General features: G+C 41.1%; 1 protein-coding gene across 2 annotated transcripts in view; it reads left to right on the top strand.

Moving 5' to 3' along the window:
* Window positions 1–7,432: 7,432 nt before the first annotated feature.
* Window positions 7,433–16,357, top strand: part of MARCHF11 (membrane associated ring-CH-type finger 11) — a 203,416-nt gene continuing 194,491 nt past the window's right edge. For both annotated transcript variants that reach the window (XM_069218880.1, XM_069218881.1), the window contains exon 1: window positions 7,433–7,781. In XM_069218880.1, the coding sequence (XP_069074981.1) occupies window positions 7,512–7,781 (270 nt within the window). In that variant the 5' untranslated portion in view covers window positions 7,433–7,511. The remainder of the gene's footprint in view (window positions 7,782–16,357) is intronic.

Below are 16,357 nucleotides of genomic sequence, written 5' to 3'. Positions count from 1 at the left end.
TGGTGAAAAAGATCATATGGACCTGTTTCTTTATTCAATGCTAATGCTATGGTTTATTCTAAGATTATCACTACCCATTTAGATAGAGCAAGTGGAATCTCAACAAAAACTTGGGGTTGTACCAAGTCGTTACACCACAGAACACATAAACAAGGCAAATATTCAATTTAATTTCACACAAATCGAACGGAAAGATGTGGCGTCAAGAAGGCATCCAATTGAATGTCATAACTCTACCTCTAGACAGTGATGCATAAAGGGCAGGGTTATCATCTAATTAAAGTTTTACAAGCTCTCTATTCTAAACCCAGCCCGAATTATCATTAACAGGAGTACTTCTAGGCCCTTTGACACCATCAGAGGTTCTTGTCAAGGATACCCAGTCTTTTCAATACCATATTATATTCCTTGAACATATATTCCCTTACTTTGTATTTACATATCTATTCAAGTATTACTCTCATCCTACTGTACTAGAGATAAATTAAATAAAATAAAATCTATAAATAAAATTCGAATTATAAATAAGTGAATTAAATAATATATATTTATTATTAACAATAATAATGAATAAATAAATTGAATAAAAGTATTGATAAAAAAATGTGTGTGTGTGTGTGTATATATATATATATATATATATATATATATATATATATATATATATATATATATATATATATATATATATATAATTATAAATAAAAAATATGGTATTTTTACTCTCTTGTAAGCTTTACTTTGTCTACCCATCACCATATGTCATGTCTCTATCAATCTATCCTCCATCCCCACTCTGACTCATCCCAAACCCATTCTACTACTTTCATCTCCTAAATACCCCTGCCTAAGGTCTTCCCTCCCCTTCCACATGTACCTCACCAAAACCTCATTTACTACCATGATTTCCCAAACAACCCTACTAAATTCTCCCTCATTTATCTCACCTTTCACTCACCCAAAACCTATCCTGCTACTATGGTCTCCCTAACCCTTTCCACAGACTCTCCACTCCTCCAACCCCCCTTTACTCATCCAAAGCCTCATCCTATTACTATAAACTCACAATTAACACTTCTGGATTCTTCCCTCCTCCACCCCTCCATTACCCCAGTCAACCCAGCTAACATACTCACATATCCGCGGCTCAAATTACCTCATAATAATACTAAAACTGTACTCATATTTCCCTATACTAATCCACCACTAATTCCTTTTGGGTTCCGGAGTAGCGTGCTACTCACCGAAAAGCGCTTCAATGCCTCGTCAGGGGTAGTAAGCGCTATACAAATACTATTACGATACAATACAATATACCATTTATTTGGAGATATATTTAAAACATCTACTGGATATTGTTGCTGTCATCCCTGTAGAAGTGACTGAGTATGTAATGAAATGTTCTGCTTATACAGATAACAAGGCCATAGGTACCACCAGTGTCGAAAGTGTATGGGGCAGCTGTAAGCGAGGCCACCAAGTATGGTAGGGTTCAAGCTACGACCTTAATCCTTCTAAGACTCAGATACTATTGAATCACAGCAACAACATACATGGTGAGAGGGTTGTTAACAAGGCAGTATATTTAAGTATTAGGATAAGGCACAAAACCAACACAATATTTAAGATAAACTCCATACTTCATTTAGTGACAGTGTACTAGTAATGCATTATTGGCACAGATTATCTACTAGTCTCAGTGGTAGATGTAATCTAGTCCAGACAACGTTCCTTCCTAAACTCCTCTACTTATTTCATCCTTTTCCATTGCTGGTATACAACGCATTTTTAGGAAACTTGTGTCTGCCATAAATAGTTTTCTACAGGGCAATAGCAAAATAGTGGAGAGGAGATCTAATTTCTCAAATTACCTATGGTAAAAGGGGAATGGGCAGTCACTGATTTTCGGTTTACTGGGCATCAATGGGAAAAAAATGTTCAGGTTTAAATGTTCAGGTTTAGTCTCATCTGCTATTACTGAGATTCTACAGATAGCATACTCTTAACTGTGTGTTTATCCTGACAGGATATGAAATAATGCATTATGTTAATATTATAGTGATAATGCATGATTTATAAACAATATACTCCTATTTTTTAAACATTTTTTTAGATTTTTAAATGTAAACAACTGAACACTACAAAAAACAATAAACACGTAAAAATATAAAATGGTAATTGGTGTTTTGTATATTAATGGTGTCACTTTTTCCTGCCAAGATTTGTAAATGAAGTACGAGCTTCCTCGGACCTCCATCTTAAGCACCTTCAGGCATATATAACTAATATCCCAACAGTTCAAATCAGATTGGAATCTATTCCTTTAATGGATATGTTATTAAGAGGTCCAAAGACATCATTATTCAAAATAATATATATGATATTCAACAACACACTTGATGGTTGAAAGTAACTTGTATCAGGCTGATACTGAGATTTAGACAGTGCAATTATCAGGGAAATTATATCAAATTCAACTAAAATTGGTCATGTGGTGTTTAGATGTGCAAATCTAAAACTTCACCACTTTAAAATAACTAATACCCCATGCTACACTCCCCTTCAATTATCTAAATGGAGGTAAGGTTGAACTCTAACTGACCAAGAGATGACTTTGAAGATGCTGGAGATGTACATGTGTGTCCAACTGTCAAAACGTAAAGCTGTATGAGATACTGTTTCACAAAATATGAGCCACATATCTGCATAGGATGTTTTAATTACTACTAACACAGGTATGATTGGATTGGGTGAGAGGACAATGGATGAGATCAAAGTGTTATTATTTATTGCCTTTGCTGTAGCACACATCTGTATCCCCAAATACTGGAAGGATGAAGGACCACCTGCAGTGGTGGAATAAGTTATGATTTATCTATGAACTTAAGAAAGCTTTGTATCAAGCCAATGGCAGTAAGGGTTATCAACAATTTTTAAAAAATGGGAACCTATGTAAAATTAGAATCAATAATATTTTAAATGTATAGATACTATAGGATGTGTTGTTAATATATCTAATTTGATGAAGTGCAGTGTTTATGCACCGATGTAAGCTATTGTATTTGTTTTCTTCCTTGCTTATTTTTATTCTGTCTTCTCTCTATATCAGACATGCAATATATTTTGTTCTGTTATGGTTGCTTCTCAAACCGATAAAAATAAAAGTTAATCACCAATAAATGTTAGTTTCAATAAAGATGTTTTTCTTTTCCATAATAAATATATTCCTTTATTGAGTATGAACCAAGTATCAAACATTAGATCTAATTGTTACAAGTATACTAATTTACAACCTTACCCATCAGTGAATATATCACTCACCATGTTAGTTAATTAGCATCACATTGGTTTGAAGGCTAATAATGTGAAAATAAAATGCATTTTTTTAAAAGAGAAACAACTAAGGAACACTTTGCAAGTGTACTTTTCTGCAAAAGCAGAGCAAGCATGTAGTGTTTGCAGCGATAAAGGGACAATGGTAGACTAAATGGGATTCATGTTGTTTGAACAAACAATCACAACAAACGTATCTCATATTTAAGTAGTTACACTTTTAAGAATGAATGCATTTTATCATTTTGAATAAATCTATGGACTTGTAAGCCTGGTTTGAAATTCCAAAAAAGAACTTTCATTTCCTTAAGGCTTGATCTTGATTAACGCCCCTTCTGTTTCTTTTTCTTTTTTTCTTTTGATATCTTGTACTTTAGACTGACAATCCAATTCCTGAATGTGTATCATATAAGATATTCGGTATTCACTTTCCAGAATGCCCAAAGATGTTGCATCCACCTTTCTTGTCCGATTGTGAGTCCTACATAGATATTTTAACATTCGCACGTTATAAGGTATAAATAGGATCTCCTGTTGCAATTCAGAAACTCTTTTTGGGGTATGTTTTTTCCTTATTTGCCATCTCAGTAGTCAATTTGTCTGTCACTGGCAAATGGACAGCACACATTTTTCACAATGGAAGCAGCCATTTTTATCATCAATGGTACTATTTTGCTTTTCCATTCCAGAATATTTTTTAGTATCAGTAGGGCATACCTAATTCCTGAACATAGTGCCTCTTTTAAAGGTGTTAGTAGATCTTAGAGTGCTTAGGAGTATAAATGAGCAATATCTGTTTCAAGATGTAGTAAATGTCAATGTTTAAAAAAGTTGGGTCGATTTTTTATGTTATATTTTGTAAAAATAAATGAGCTTCTCATTTTTAAATTTTGTGATTCTAGGTTGTTTTTGTTTATCAAATGGTTTCTGTCACTGAGACTGACCTTGTGATTGTTTTATTAAAGATATTTATCATATAGCTCCTCTCTAGAAAGTTGATTTTAACTCTTTCGACTTCAGTTGTATAGTCCTGCTCTCATGTACATATACTCCCCCTCTGTGTAACTCTTCATAAAGAATTTTACTTTTTGGAGGGGAGAACAAGTTGATGATACATGTAAGACACTGTCGACAGAGGTTTGTCTTGTATACAACTAGCTAATTATTTTATTTTCCCCAAAATATATTTCATAATAAGGAATTAATGTTAGAATTACTACATTCTATTGTTAATTCTACATTTCCAGATGTCTGATTCAGAAGAGAGTGGAATTATAAAAGGTCATTTTCAGTTCCTTTCCAAATGATGAAAATATTGTCAACAACATGTAACAAAACCAGTACATTTTCCTCGAACTCTACAAAATAATTTCTCAAGATGTGCTATCTCGTATGACACAACATAAAAGAGAAGCATACAAGGGAGCAAACTTCAGGGCCACTGGAGTCTCTCATATTTGATTAAAGAGATCTGTCATAATAAAAAACAATTGCAGGTAAACACAACTTCAGCAAGTAACATATAACTGTGTAACGATAAGCAAAAAGGTATTTTATTTAAATATAGCTAATCCCTTTTGCTGTCCTGACTGATAATTGTAGCAGTGACTAGGGGTGACCCACTTCAGTGAAATTGGAATCTAAATTTGATCAAACACCTCTTCATTGCAGTATGTTGGAGTGCCTGTGTATCTTCATCTCTGGGTAAATAGATGGACAGCTCTGAGGTCTCGGTCTAAAATATTTTGTATCCAGTTTATTGATGTCTGAAATCCCAGCCTTCAAGGTTTGTAATGGCAAATATTTTACACATTGCTTCTGGGTTAAGCCTTTCTGCTCATGACAGGCTACCAAGGGGTGCTGAAGAAATGAAAGTGCTCTTGCACAGACTCAGAAAACAGCATATGTGCACACCTACAAACATTGATCCAGCACGCATGTGCTAAACATGATTCTCCTGCAGAGGCTCCCAATACAGTTGCTCTATAAATATGTTCTAAATAGCATCAACATCCTGAATAAATAACTTATGGTCTTTACTTTAGCCCTTCATTCAACCAACTGGATAGTTAGAGGGAACCAGTCCAAGCTTTTAGGGATACAACAAGCTGCTATCCTAAGCCGGAAAAATGTGCATACTGCATTATAGATGCCACTCTCTGCTTTTGGAGAATTTGGGGGTTTCTTTCCACACTCCCCACTACCATGTCGTCCCTTGATGGTCCAAAATAACTCACCAAGCCCAGCAAGGAGGGAACATATTTGGACAATGTTGGGAGCAGTATCCCAGCTGCCAGGTCTAAATACTTGCTCCTCCTAACAGGAAACAAAACAGGAAGCAGTGCGGAGAGTCTAACCAGGGCTTAAGAGAGATGACAAAATGGGAGGAGGGGTGTCTATCGAGGAGCCAGGCCCTCTGTAAATAATTAAGGGTGGGACTTAAACATGTCTATTAAATTTCTGTTATTTCCATAGTGTGCCCACACAACTGGTATTTTGTTTCCTCTTTTAACTTTCTGTTATTATATCCAGATTTATAACTCAATAAATGGCATACACATAAATCCAGTCAGGACTATTGGCTTTTTCAATGGTTGTTAAATATAAATTAATAACAATAATAACCGTTGTAAATAATATTGAAAATATTTCAGTTCTGAAATTGAGACTATTAAACATCACTGAGGGCTGTAGAAAAGATAGTGGTCTTCATAGTGTCTCAATCACTCTCGTTATATTCACTCCATGTTATAAATATAGACCCTTTTTCTCGTCCATCTGCATAACATACACCTCACGTTTTCTCCTCAGCACTCTCCTTTCATTCACTCCTGAATGCACTTCCCCTCAAATCCTTCACTTTACTACCCACTAAACACATAACACACGCCCTGGCTTTTCTTTTACCCTTGTCAATATTTCGACAACTATGTATGTACTTCACACACATTTGAAAAGAATAACAATTGCAACTGGAACAGGTGAACATTGTTCTGTGCGCTTTGAAGAGAGGTCAAGGATTGATTGACCATTTATTCTGAACGCCGTTCTGATCCTCTGGCAACCACTATGAGAAAATCGAACTGCCTTCAGTCTCAACACCAGATCTCACAATGGTGGCCCTTTATAAACACCTAGAGGCAACAGTTCAAAGTATGCATTTAACAAGAGCAATATGCTACACAGAAAACAGAAACACAGCAGCCTGGTAAAAGCTCAATGAAACAAAATCGCTGTCATCATTTACCTTAATGTTTTTACGTTCACTGTTCAGAAGTCGATTGGTCTATCTGCCTGTTAAGGGCCCAAAAGGAACTCCTATCAATGTCTGTTTTTAATTGCTATCACGTCTGAGACCCGGAGAGACCCATCCAACACAAAGCTCTGACCCTAACCGTCTTATGGTAGGTAGTCAGCTGAGTGTGAGCTGGGGGACTTTGCAGCATTCCTTGTTGTCAGTCCTGTCCTTTTAAAGATTTACATTCCAACCGGATGTAATGACTGAGACTATAGCACTGGCCAGGTTAACAGGTCGTGGCTAACAATGCGCTCCTCCCTCACCACGTCAAACAGCTAGAGACTGCACGCGCCAGATAGTATGTTGTGGGTCGCGACGCACGCATGACCGTACTGTTAGAGAGTGAAGACGGAAAAAAGCCAAACAAAAACATACGCAGGCCGCTTGCTGCGCACGGCCATACGTCATAATGTTTGCAAAGGTGCCTCCAAAGGGCTGTTTGGCCGCGGCGACAAGGCAGTTGGTGACTCAAGATGTTGTAGTCGGGCAAAATAGTACCCAGTTGGACTTGCATCGTACGACTTTACGGATCTTAGGGAAGACTAGTGCCAGTAACCATGCCAGCGCTAGCTATGTATGGGGTGTGACGTAACATTACTAGACGGTGTCAAAAGCCAAACGTCATAACGCTGTACATGACGTTATGCACACGCATGGTTCTTTCCAGCCAGTAGGCAACGCTGGCAGCGGTGGTTCTCCGCCTTTTTCTTCGACCCTGCCCCCTGGTTTTGTTAACACACCTCCTGTAGTGTTTGATTGGACCGAAAGGTTGACGTTGGCCTCGCCCCCGGGCCGCGGTTGTACCTGCAGCAGTGAGCTGTGCTGCCACGGCTCCGAGGGCAGCCGCAGCCCCGCCGTGCGCGGCCCCAGCCCCACCGGCATGAGCAGCCGGCGGGAGGTGCCGCGGCTCACCGGCGCTGGGAGTCCACTTACTGGAGCCCCCGAGGAGGAAACAGATGAGGAGAACAGAGAGTCGCCACGACACGGCTCTTCCTCGTTGGACCCGTTGCTGGCGCCGGAGTTCCCGGGGCAAGAGCCATGCACAGCTACCTTCACCACCGGAGCCAAGGGTGACACTGACTCAGAGTCGAGCGGCGCCGAAAGCAGCCCAACACCCATCTGCAAGATATGCTTCCAGGGAGCCGAGCAGGTACGAAAGCCCCTCCTTTGATGGGGAGATGCCAGAGTCCCTCAGCTCAAGGGAAAACCCCACTGCACCACAAAGAGCCCACACGGCACCAGCGACCCTTCTCCAAACCCAGGAGAGCCGCCCAGTCCTGGTCAACCAGGCTACAAATCAACACATCTTCCGCCACCATGCCGGACCCCGTACATCACAGAGACCTTCCAGAACCGAGGCAGAGCGCCTCTGGTTCATCCCCCACCCCTCCCAGATACTAGAAGAGCCCCTGGCTCAAAGGAGCCCAAACACCACCCCAAATTCCGCCCTTAGGGACAGCCCCTCCCTGTGACCAAGCCCCTACCACTGTTCTTGAATGGCCCTCTAGCCCTTACAGAGGCCAGAAGTCTCTTGGAGCCAAGGAGCCACCCTCCCACCCCTCCCCCCCCCCCACTCATCCCAATACTAACGAGAGCCCCCAGCCTCCTCGTGTCCAGGTCCAGGGAATGCCCTGCAAACACCAAGACAGCATTCAGTTAGCAGGGAGAGTATTACAGGAGCCCGTGTCCCACTGCATCGGTTAGTCTCTAGTGACCCCCCCACCACCCCCGCAAAAGAGATTACAAAACAGGAGAGCTCTTTCTCCTTCGCCCCCACCCCTCACTCTCTCCACCAATTCAAGGCAGCTCTTCTTCGCGAACTTGCTGAACCCCAGATACCCCTCAGCGTCCCCTGGCACAGTAAGCAAACCATTTTCCTGCCGCCATGCAGCTTCAGCACCATGGACAGAAGCTGCGGCTGCCTTGTGTTTTATCTTTGTCATATCTGCGCGCTGCACTGTCACTTCCTTATCAGCAACAAGTGTGCTTTTGAAAAGCAGATCAGGCTCTCGCGGACGTCACACACCAGTCGAAGCTGCGACTTCAGTACCTGCGCGAGGTGGGGGGGGCTGCGCCTGAAACCACTTGTGAATTTGCACGTTCATTACAGCCTCCTGTGGCAGGCGCCGACCCTGGGCATGACCCCGCTGCTGTGACAGCTGCGTTTTTTGTCATATCCGTTTCTTTTTCTTTCTCGGCGGTTCCGTTTATCATTTGAATCCATTTTGCGTACATCGTAAGCACAACACAGCTGTGTAGAGAGTTATTGGCGAAATACTCTTTTGCCAATCCAATGTAGAATAACGCCTTGCCCTATTAATATGAATGGATTCTAGCAAATCAAAAAGAAAGAATAATATGGATGACACATTCAAACATTGACGTTGATGCTTTGTTTGAAGCGCTGATAATGCAGTGCACCAAAAGCGTGACTTTTAAACCGCGTAAGGGCTTCGTTCAGAATGTCCTTTTGATCTGTCAAACAGATTTACTTTCAGTACAATAGTGTTTGTTTCCAGCCAACGTATTTTATTTGGAAATATGAATAGATGTCTCTGTGGTACGAAGACAGCCGTGAGCTAGATAGAGTACGATTTGTTGTCAATAATCGTTCATTACGTATAGAATAAATAAATAGGGCGCTTACCTCTGAGGTGGTGGTATAGTTTGGCGTTGGCTTGATAGCGTTTAACACAACCTGGTTCGAAGTCTGGTTTATCCTGTCAGCATTCAACATGTTATCCAAAACTGTTTTACATATCCCGAAACACAGAGAGCCTCTGATTAGCGGTGTTAGTATTAAAAGTTCCCGATTTCTACGAATCTACAGGTGTTTTAAGTAGTTAGATTTCATTTGACTTACCTCCATTCACATATGTTAACGGCCATTTCATACCTATCCTTTTTGTAATCTACAGAACATATGGTAATGGCAACATCCAAACAGGTTAGGCCACGTTAGGACATAATGAGTTTTAGTCTTATTACATTATCCTTCATTTATTAAAAAAAAAAGCCGCACACTTACATTGTCAGTAATTCAACAAACTGTACATTTGCTGAGTTTGTTATTTGTCTTCCAACTTATTGTGTATTTCCAGCTTTTGAGATTTGTACAAACTCTCCCCCAAATTAACAACGTTTGCATTATGCATGAAATCAGCGTGCTGTTAACAGTGTTGCTTTTATGTTATATTATTGACATTTGTGTAGCTCCCTTACTGCCAATCATATCTTTTTCGAGACAGTGCAGGCCTCACCAGTGACGTAATGCAAAAAAAAAAAATGGCACCCTCTGCAGAATGTGAAGAGAGGCCATTGAGTCTTGCATTTATCACAGATATTCGCTAAGCTCTTACTTAATGCACCCCCCCCCCCCCCCCGAAGGCCAAGGGGCACCTGAACAGTTGCCCCGCCACCATGCGCCGCAGGGGCCTGCATCACGCCCCTGGGTGAGGTTAGGTTGTAGTTGATGAGAAAAGGGCAACTGTAAGCTGCTGAAATACCAAAGAGCGTTCTTTTCTGGCTCGTGTTTGGGTCCCCTTTCACGCTGAAAATGCTAGTATTTATTGCGATGGCTGTTCGAGGTTTACTAAAGTTGCACATCTAGTTAATGCATCTCCGGTTCTGGCCCCAGAGCCATTTCTGTGGGAAACCTGCAGTTTGCATGGTTTGTACCATACTTTCTTTGCTCGAAGATGACCCCGCTGCGTACGTAATTCGTTTTTTGGGCCGAAGCAATGGAAGCCTGTTTTTTCACAAATGCACGCTTGTTATTTTGAAACAATTTTAAGTTTACAAGTTAACGTATACAGTTTCTCTTTTCATTATTTATTATTCCGATAAGTCTCCATTAAGATAACTATATAGTTAATGTACATGGTATCCTTAATCAATTTAGTTTGCAAGTTACTCACAGGATGCCAAAACTGATGGTAGGATACTATGTCAGGCAACCACACAGATCCCATCCACATTAACATATGGAAGCCCAGGTGATGAGCCCAAAGCTAGTACCCTGTGCTTTCTCTTGTGCATTTTGAACGTAATGTGGATTGAGCGTGATTGGTGGATATGTCCACTCACTGAGAAGGCAGAAAAAGCCACAGATAGACCCCCAAGAGAGTAGCAGGCAATCTATACTCTCCATGCTCTCTCATCTTGAAATGGTGCAGTGATTTTTAGTGCGACATCCTGTAAGGCGAGGTTTACTTTATTCTATTCATAGCCACTTTCCAATGGTACATTTCCTTCAAAACTGCGAGCTTCCTAATGGCTTCTGCGGCTTAATGTAATCTTCTATAGACCTCAGCGGATGTACTTATGTGTTCTAGAGCTTTTCGAATGTGACTAATGAGACCATACTGGCAGATAATCCTCTCCATCAAAGGCGATCAGCTGTTATATGTTGCCTGTATTCACTCTGGCCTTTTGGTAATCCATATGTTTCGAAATTGAAATCTTTTGACTATGATGCCCTATCAAGAGCATCAGGGAATTATGATTGCTGCATTACTAATAGTGAATGTTTATAACTAGCATAATTTGCTGCTATGTGAAAAACTATCATCTGGAGGGAGGATTTGATGGTTGGGGTGTTAGCATTAACAGGTATACATCCACGGAGGAAAACTGTTGACAGGAATATTTCCATGCTTTTAAAGTGAATCACTGGGGGTCTTAACATGAAAAAAGAAGGGTAACCAGAGCGAGGAACGTTTTTTTCTTCCTGCTTATCTGCCTTCTTCACTACTTTCAGATGACAGGTTTCCTCTCAGAAATAGTTGGCATTTTAGTCATTTCGTTGTTGCAGCAAATTCTCACAGAGCCCTTGACAGACTTGTAAACAACACTTTGGCAAAATAAATCCTTACACGTTTAAAAATCTGGATTTTATGTTATTGCAACTGGCACTATATAATACAGACTAGTAAAAAATAAAATGACCTGGAAGGTCTCAAATAATATTGCTACCCCCCTTACAGACGTTTTCATAGTCATATGTTTTTTTTATAACTGACATTATCTAGCCAGTGTGGATAGTAGTTATTCTGGTTCAAGATGCGGCAAATACCTGTTGACTCCTATAAGAGTGACTATATTTTCTTATTATTTATCAGTAATTGCGCAGCAGTGAGGTATGTTTTTGCCTTAGCCACTAAAAGGGAACATTTCAAATGTTTTGTTACTCACCATCACATAATGCTTCTTGTGGGTGCCACATTATTGCATCATTTGAGGGAGGGTTCTCTAAGTAACACGTTGATTTTTAAAAATGTATTTTCCTGCTGGACACAGAACCCTGAATACGACAAGGTGACATGTGTTGTAGTGTACAGGGCCGGGCTGGAGAAACTGCACCGACCCCAGGGCTGTGTCAGAGCAGCAGTCCAAGCTGGTCAGACTAATCCTGGTGCTGCTTTCATGCTATCTTCAACATGAAAGCAGTGCCAAGATTGCTGGGGAGCCTGTGCTGGTGTCCCAATGAATGCTGGGATGCCACCAGAAGAGGAGCGACAAGAGAGGCGACAGGAGGCGGCGGGAAAGGTATGTCGTTTTTTTATTTTTATTTTTTTATTTTTATTTTTCCCCCATCCTATTGCCCCCGCGCACCTCCCTTGACATTTGCAGACACTGCAAGCATCACCAGGATGCATATTATTTTTTATGGTTGAAAGTATAAAGCTTATTTAGGTATCATAGCCTTTACTACTGTATTGGGGTGGGGGGGATAAAACCCTACTCAAGCAGCAACCAAAATTCCTGTTAGGGTGAAGTCGCATGCAAACTCCAAATTACCCTGTGCTTAACCCTCTGGCACAAAGCAGTCAGTCCCAACTTAGAGGCAATTTGCAAATTGTTTATGCAGCACATTAAACAGTAATAAAGTGAAAACACAACACAAGAACAATCCAACACAAATATAGAAAAATAAAGTAAAACTTAACTTATTTGAGACCAAAACAACAAAAATCCAATCTGTAGAACCTGATATGGGCAGTTTTAAAGATTTCAGTTTAATAAAGCACCTACAAGTACACAGCACCACTTGTGGGTATCTGGTCGTGTGAGACCAGGTGAAAGTCACAAGTTCAAGCTGACCATGATGAAGCCCTGGCCGGATACAGGGACCAGGTTAGTCCTGCTGAAAGAGTTACCATCACATTCCAGTACAAAGAGTTCCATTTGCGGTGAAGGGGGCCATAAGTAGCAGGGAGAGCGCAGCGGATGGTCATCGATGTAGTGTGAAGAGTAGGCTGGGTATCACCAACAGTCGTCGCGTTGCTGTAGTGCAGAGATCCTGTCAGGCATTGAGGACGGTCATTGCTGGAGGTTCATGTTGGTGGTCACAGTGTGCTATCAATGCTGTAGCGTGAATTGCAGACCTTGCACTTCGGGGCTTCGGTGGCAGTAGCTGTGGCATGGAGAATCATAGTTCACCCGAACTTTGTATTGGCGGGCGACAGTATCTTGGTGCAAGCTGGATCGTTCATGATTAGCACAGAACTTCAGGATTTCTCCTTTTCTTTGGAGAGGACCTCAACTAATTCCACATCAAGGGTCTAGGACCGAGGGGCACCACATGGGGATCAGGAACTTACTCTAGCAGAGGCCAGAAGAACTCAGGGTGGTCCAAGCAGCAGGTCAGCTGGACAACTGGAAGGAGTCTCTGGAGAGTGTTATGTCCTTTTAGCTCAAAACAGGTAAATCCACCGACCATTGGAAGGAGGTTGCAGGGCCAGTCTTCCAGGAGTATAATAAAGAGTGGGTTTGAGGTTCCCCTTCTTAGGTTGAGCCTCCGAGACCTGTTGTTTACACTTTGCGGACTTACTTCCCGCCCATTGCTTTTTATTTGTTACCTGGATTGTCCTTCTAAAATGCTTGCTTGCTAGTGGTGAATCCTTCCTTTTTGTCCTACCTTGTTGTCATTCGTGTCCTCCCATGGAGCAGGGACTAAGTACTGCATCTTTATGCTTTGGTTGTGTATCTGTTCATTTGGGGGACTCTTATTTAAAAAAATAAAATAATTCCTGCTTGTGTTTGGATAAGCTTCCATTTTGGTGGGTTCCTAGGAGCACCTGTGTTTTCACTTGCTACAGTGATGTTGTAAACAGGGCCATAAAACATGTTCTTATCTAGTCACATTTGCGGAGCATTCAAAGGAGATCAAATGTCAGACTGCAGCCTCACCTTTGCCAGTCCATGTCATATTGTGCTGTGTCCGGAAAGGGTTCTCCCAGGCTCCTTAGCCCTCCTCTCCCTCGTTGCTCGATGACCCTTGGCTCCACTTGCTCCTATTCCTCCTTAGCTTCTGGGATCCTTCACACTCTCTCTCTCTGCCTCTCTCCTCCTGGACTTAGCGCTCCACTGTGTGGCTGTTTGTCTACTTGCTCTCCTCCCCCTGTCTCTCGGAAATCTCCTCACGCTCAGTTCCTCGAATCCATGGACCACAATGGCTCCGGTGTGCTACAAGACAACATGCATAAAGCATAATGCACAGCCTCTTTTCCTCGAGAGTTACCTGAAGCGTATCATTTATTAATAAAAACTGTCTTTTCAGGCACTCCCATGTCAAGAGTGCTGGAAGAGAGAAAATAGGAAAGTGATCAGTCTTTCTCCTTTCAATACACAGCTTTTCAGTACTTTAGCAGGTTTCTGGTACTTGTCAACAGGGAACATTTACAGGAGAACAATATATCGAAGAGGGGACAGACTGAATGCAAACGTGTGGTAGTATGCAACACCTTTGTCACCATGGTCTTTGTAGTGAGAATTCTGTTTACTTCCACAAACCATGTAGAGCTCTCTCAGTGCCAAAAACAGTCTAGCACTCTTAAAACAGGCATTCCATAATTGTAAAAGACATACACAATATGAACAACGTTCTACATTACTGGAAACAAAAATAGGATAATATGAAGATTTAAATCTATACACTTTGTGCATGTCATTTCCTAAAATCCAGACGTCTGCATTGGATACCAATCGTACACAAGAGACATTCAGCAGTCTTCAGCAGTGGAGCATTCAGGATAGCCCTGCAGCACAGTCGACCATAGTGCCTGAAAAAAAAGCCTCACCTATGTGCAGCACAAACCACAGAACTGCTAACACACACTTTAAACTATCTAAGTGACATCAAAAAACCAGGATGCCACATTCTTGTTGTGCCACAATTTATACAGCGGATACTTTGTCAAGTTCAGGACAGACAGAATTAAAGCAAATTCAGCAACAAAGGAGACCCTGAAGGGGGCCCAAAATTAAGTGAAGGGTTTTCCAGGGACATTTGGAGTGAAAACAAACAAAAGCTCACAGAAGAGTTAGTCTGAAGTTTTGTTGAAAATTCGGAGAACGTAGGTATTTACGATTCCTACGCTGCAAGACTAATGTGGAGCTCACTTGTTTCAGATTGCATGCTCGTCAGAAGTACCTTTTAAAGTCAAGATTGATACAGTAAACAATGAGCTATTTTGTTTATCAGTGTTTTAAAGTTTGTAAGAGAAAAACGTTTTAAGTAAGATTTGTGTTCTCTTACGTTCCACGTTATACATATTAATCTGCCCTTTTGAGCAATATGTCCTGAATTCACACACTTTTCAATAAAACTACTGGCAGCATTCTTTCTATGACAGGTATGAAAGGTAAAGCTGGATCTGCTTTTCAGTGTCTGGGTTAACCATTTTAGTATAAACTTCTTGCTGTGACACTGCCAGAACGGCACAGCAGGAATGTACAATTTAAGGGAGCCCTAATAAAGGGCTACTTTCATTATGCATAGAGAGCAATTTTCAATTTGAATAAATCCAGCACATGGTAAAACAAGCTGCAAAGTCTGCTTGCTGACGAGGACATAAGGCATGTTGGATGGACACAATCACAGTCTAACATTATAGAAATCAAACCATGCTTTTAATGTCTCTTTTGGAAGCACTCCAGGAAGGCATGGATGACGTTTGCATGCACAACAGTCCTGGCCTTCCTACTTAAAAACCCTTCCTTATAGCTCTAAGCTAGTCATAAATGTGAGGTATTTTCATCTGGTATGCTGGCCAGGCTTTCCTTTCCCTGATATGGCTTCTAGTGTTAGCCTTTATCGAGCCATGCCAGTTTCTCATCAGAAATTTGTGAGTGAGGGTAACACTTAGATTAGTTAAAGTTTTTCTCCTATTAGAAGCTACAGAAGTATCTCTCCTTGTGCATTGCAGGTCCATGAAGTAAATGGCAGTGCTATCTCTACTTGTATGGTGCTATTTGTCTCAGCAGCACAAAGCGGAGCTATCTCCGATTGTATTTGGTGCCATTAGAATGTTTGTTCTGTAGTGTACACTACATAAATTAGCTGACTTATACATACTTTGGATGTTTGCATGTTGGCTTTTCAAAGGAACTAAGCTGTAAGCTATAACTTGCATGGTGAATTGAAAGAGTGTTACCCGAATGTAAAGAGCTCAGTTATCCCTCATTCTGTAAGACTTATGCCTTGCTAAAGGAGCTTCGCTCAAGGTAAACAGCAGGGCCGTCTCTCAGTATGTTACACCTCCTTTCCACTCCTGTGCTGTTGACTTGAATCAAGGCACTTGGCTCTCTGTCTTCGTGTTAAAAAAACCATAGAATGTGTCCATAAGTATTTACTGAGGCAAGCATGAATTTCTGAATCAGACTGCATGGGCCAGTGTGTAGTAATTGTGTAGCTCTTCAATCCCTGGTGGCACAGAACTCGGG

This window comes from Pleurodeles waltl, chromosome 2_2 (genome assembly GCF_031143425.1).
Source record: "Pleurodeles waltl isolate 20211129_DDA chromosome 2_2, aPleWal1.hap1.20221129, whole genome shotgun sequence".
NCBI classification, from domain to species: Eukaryota; Metazoa; Chordata; class Amphibia; order Caudata; family Salamandridae; genus Pleurodeles; species Pleurodeles waltl.
This window is presented reverse-complemented; position numbering and strand designations above follow the sequence as displayed.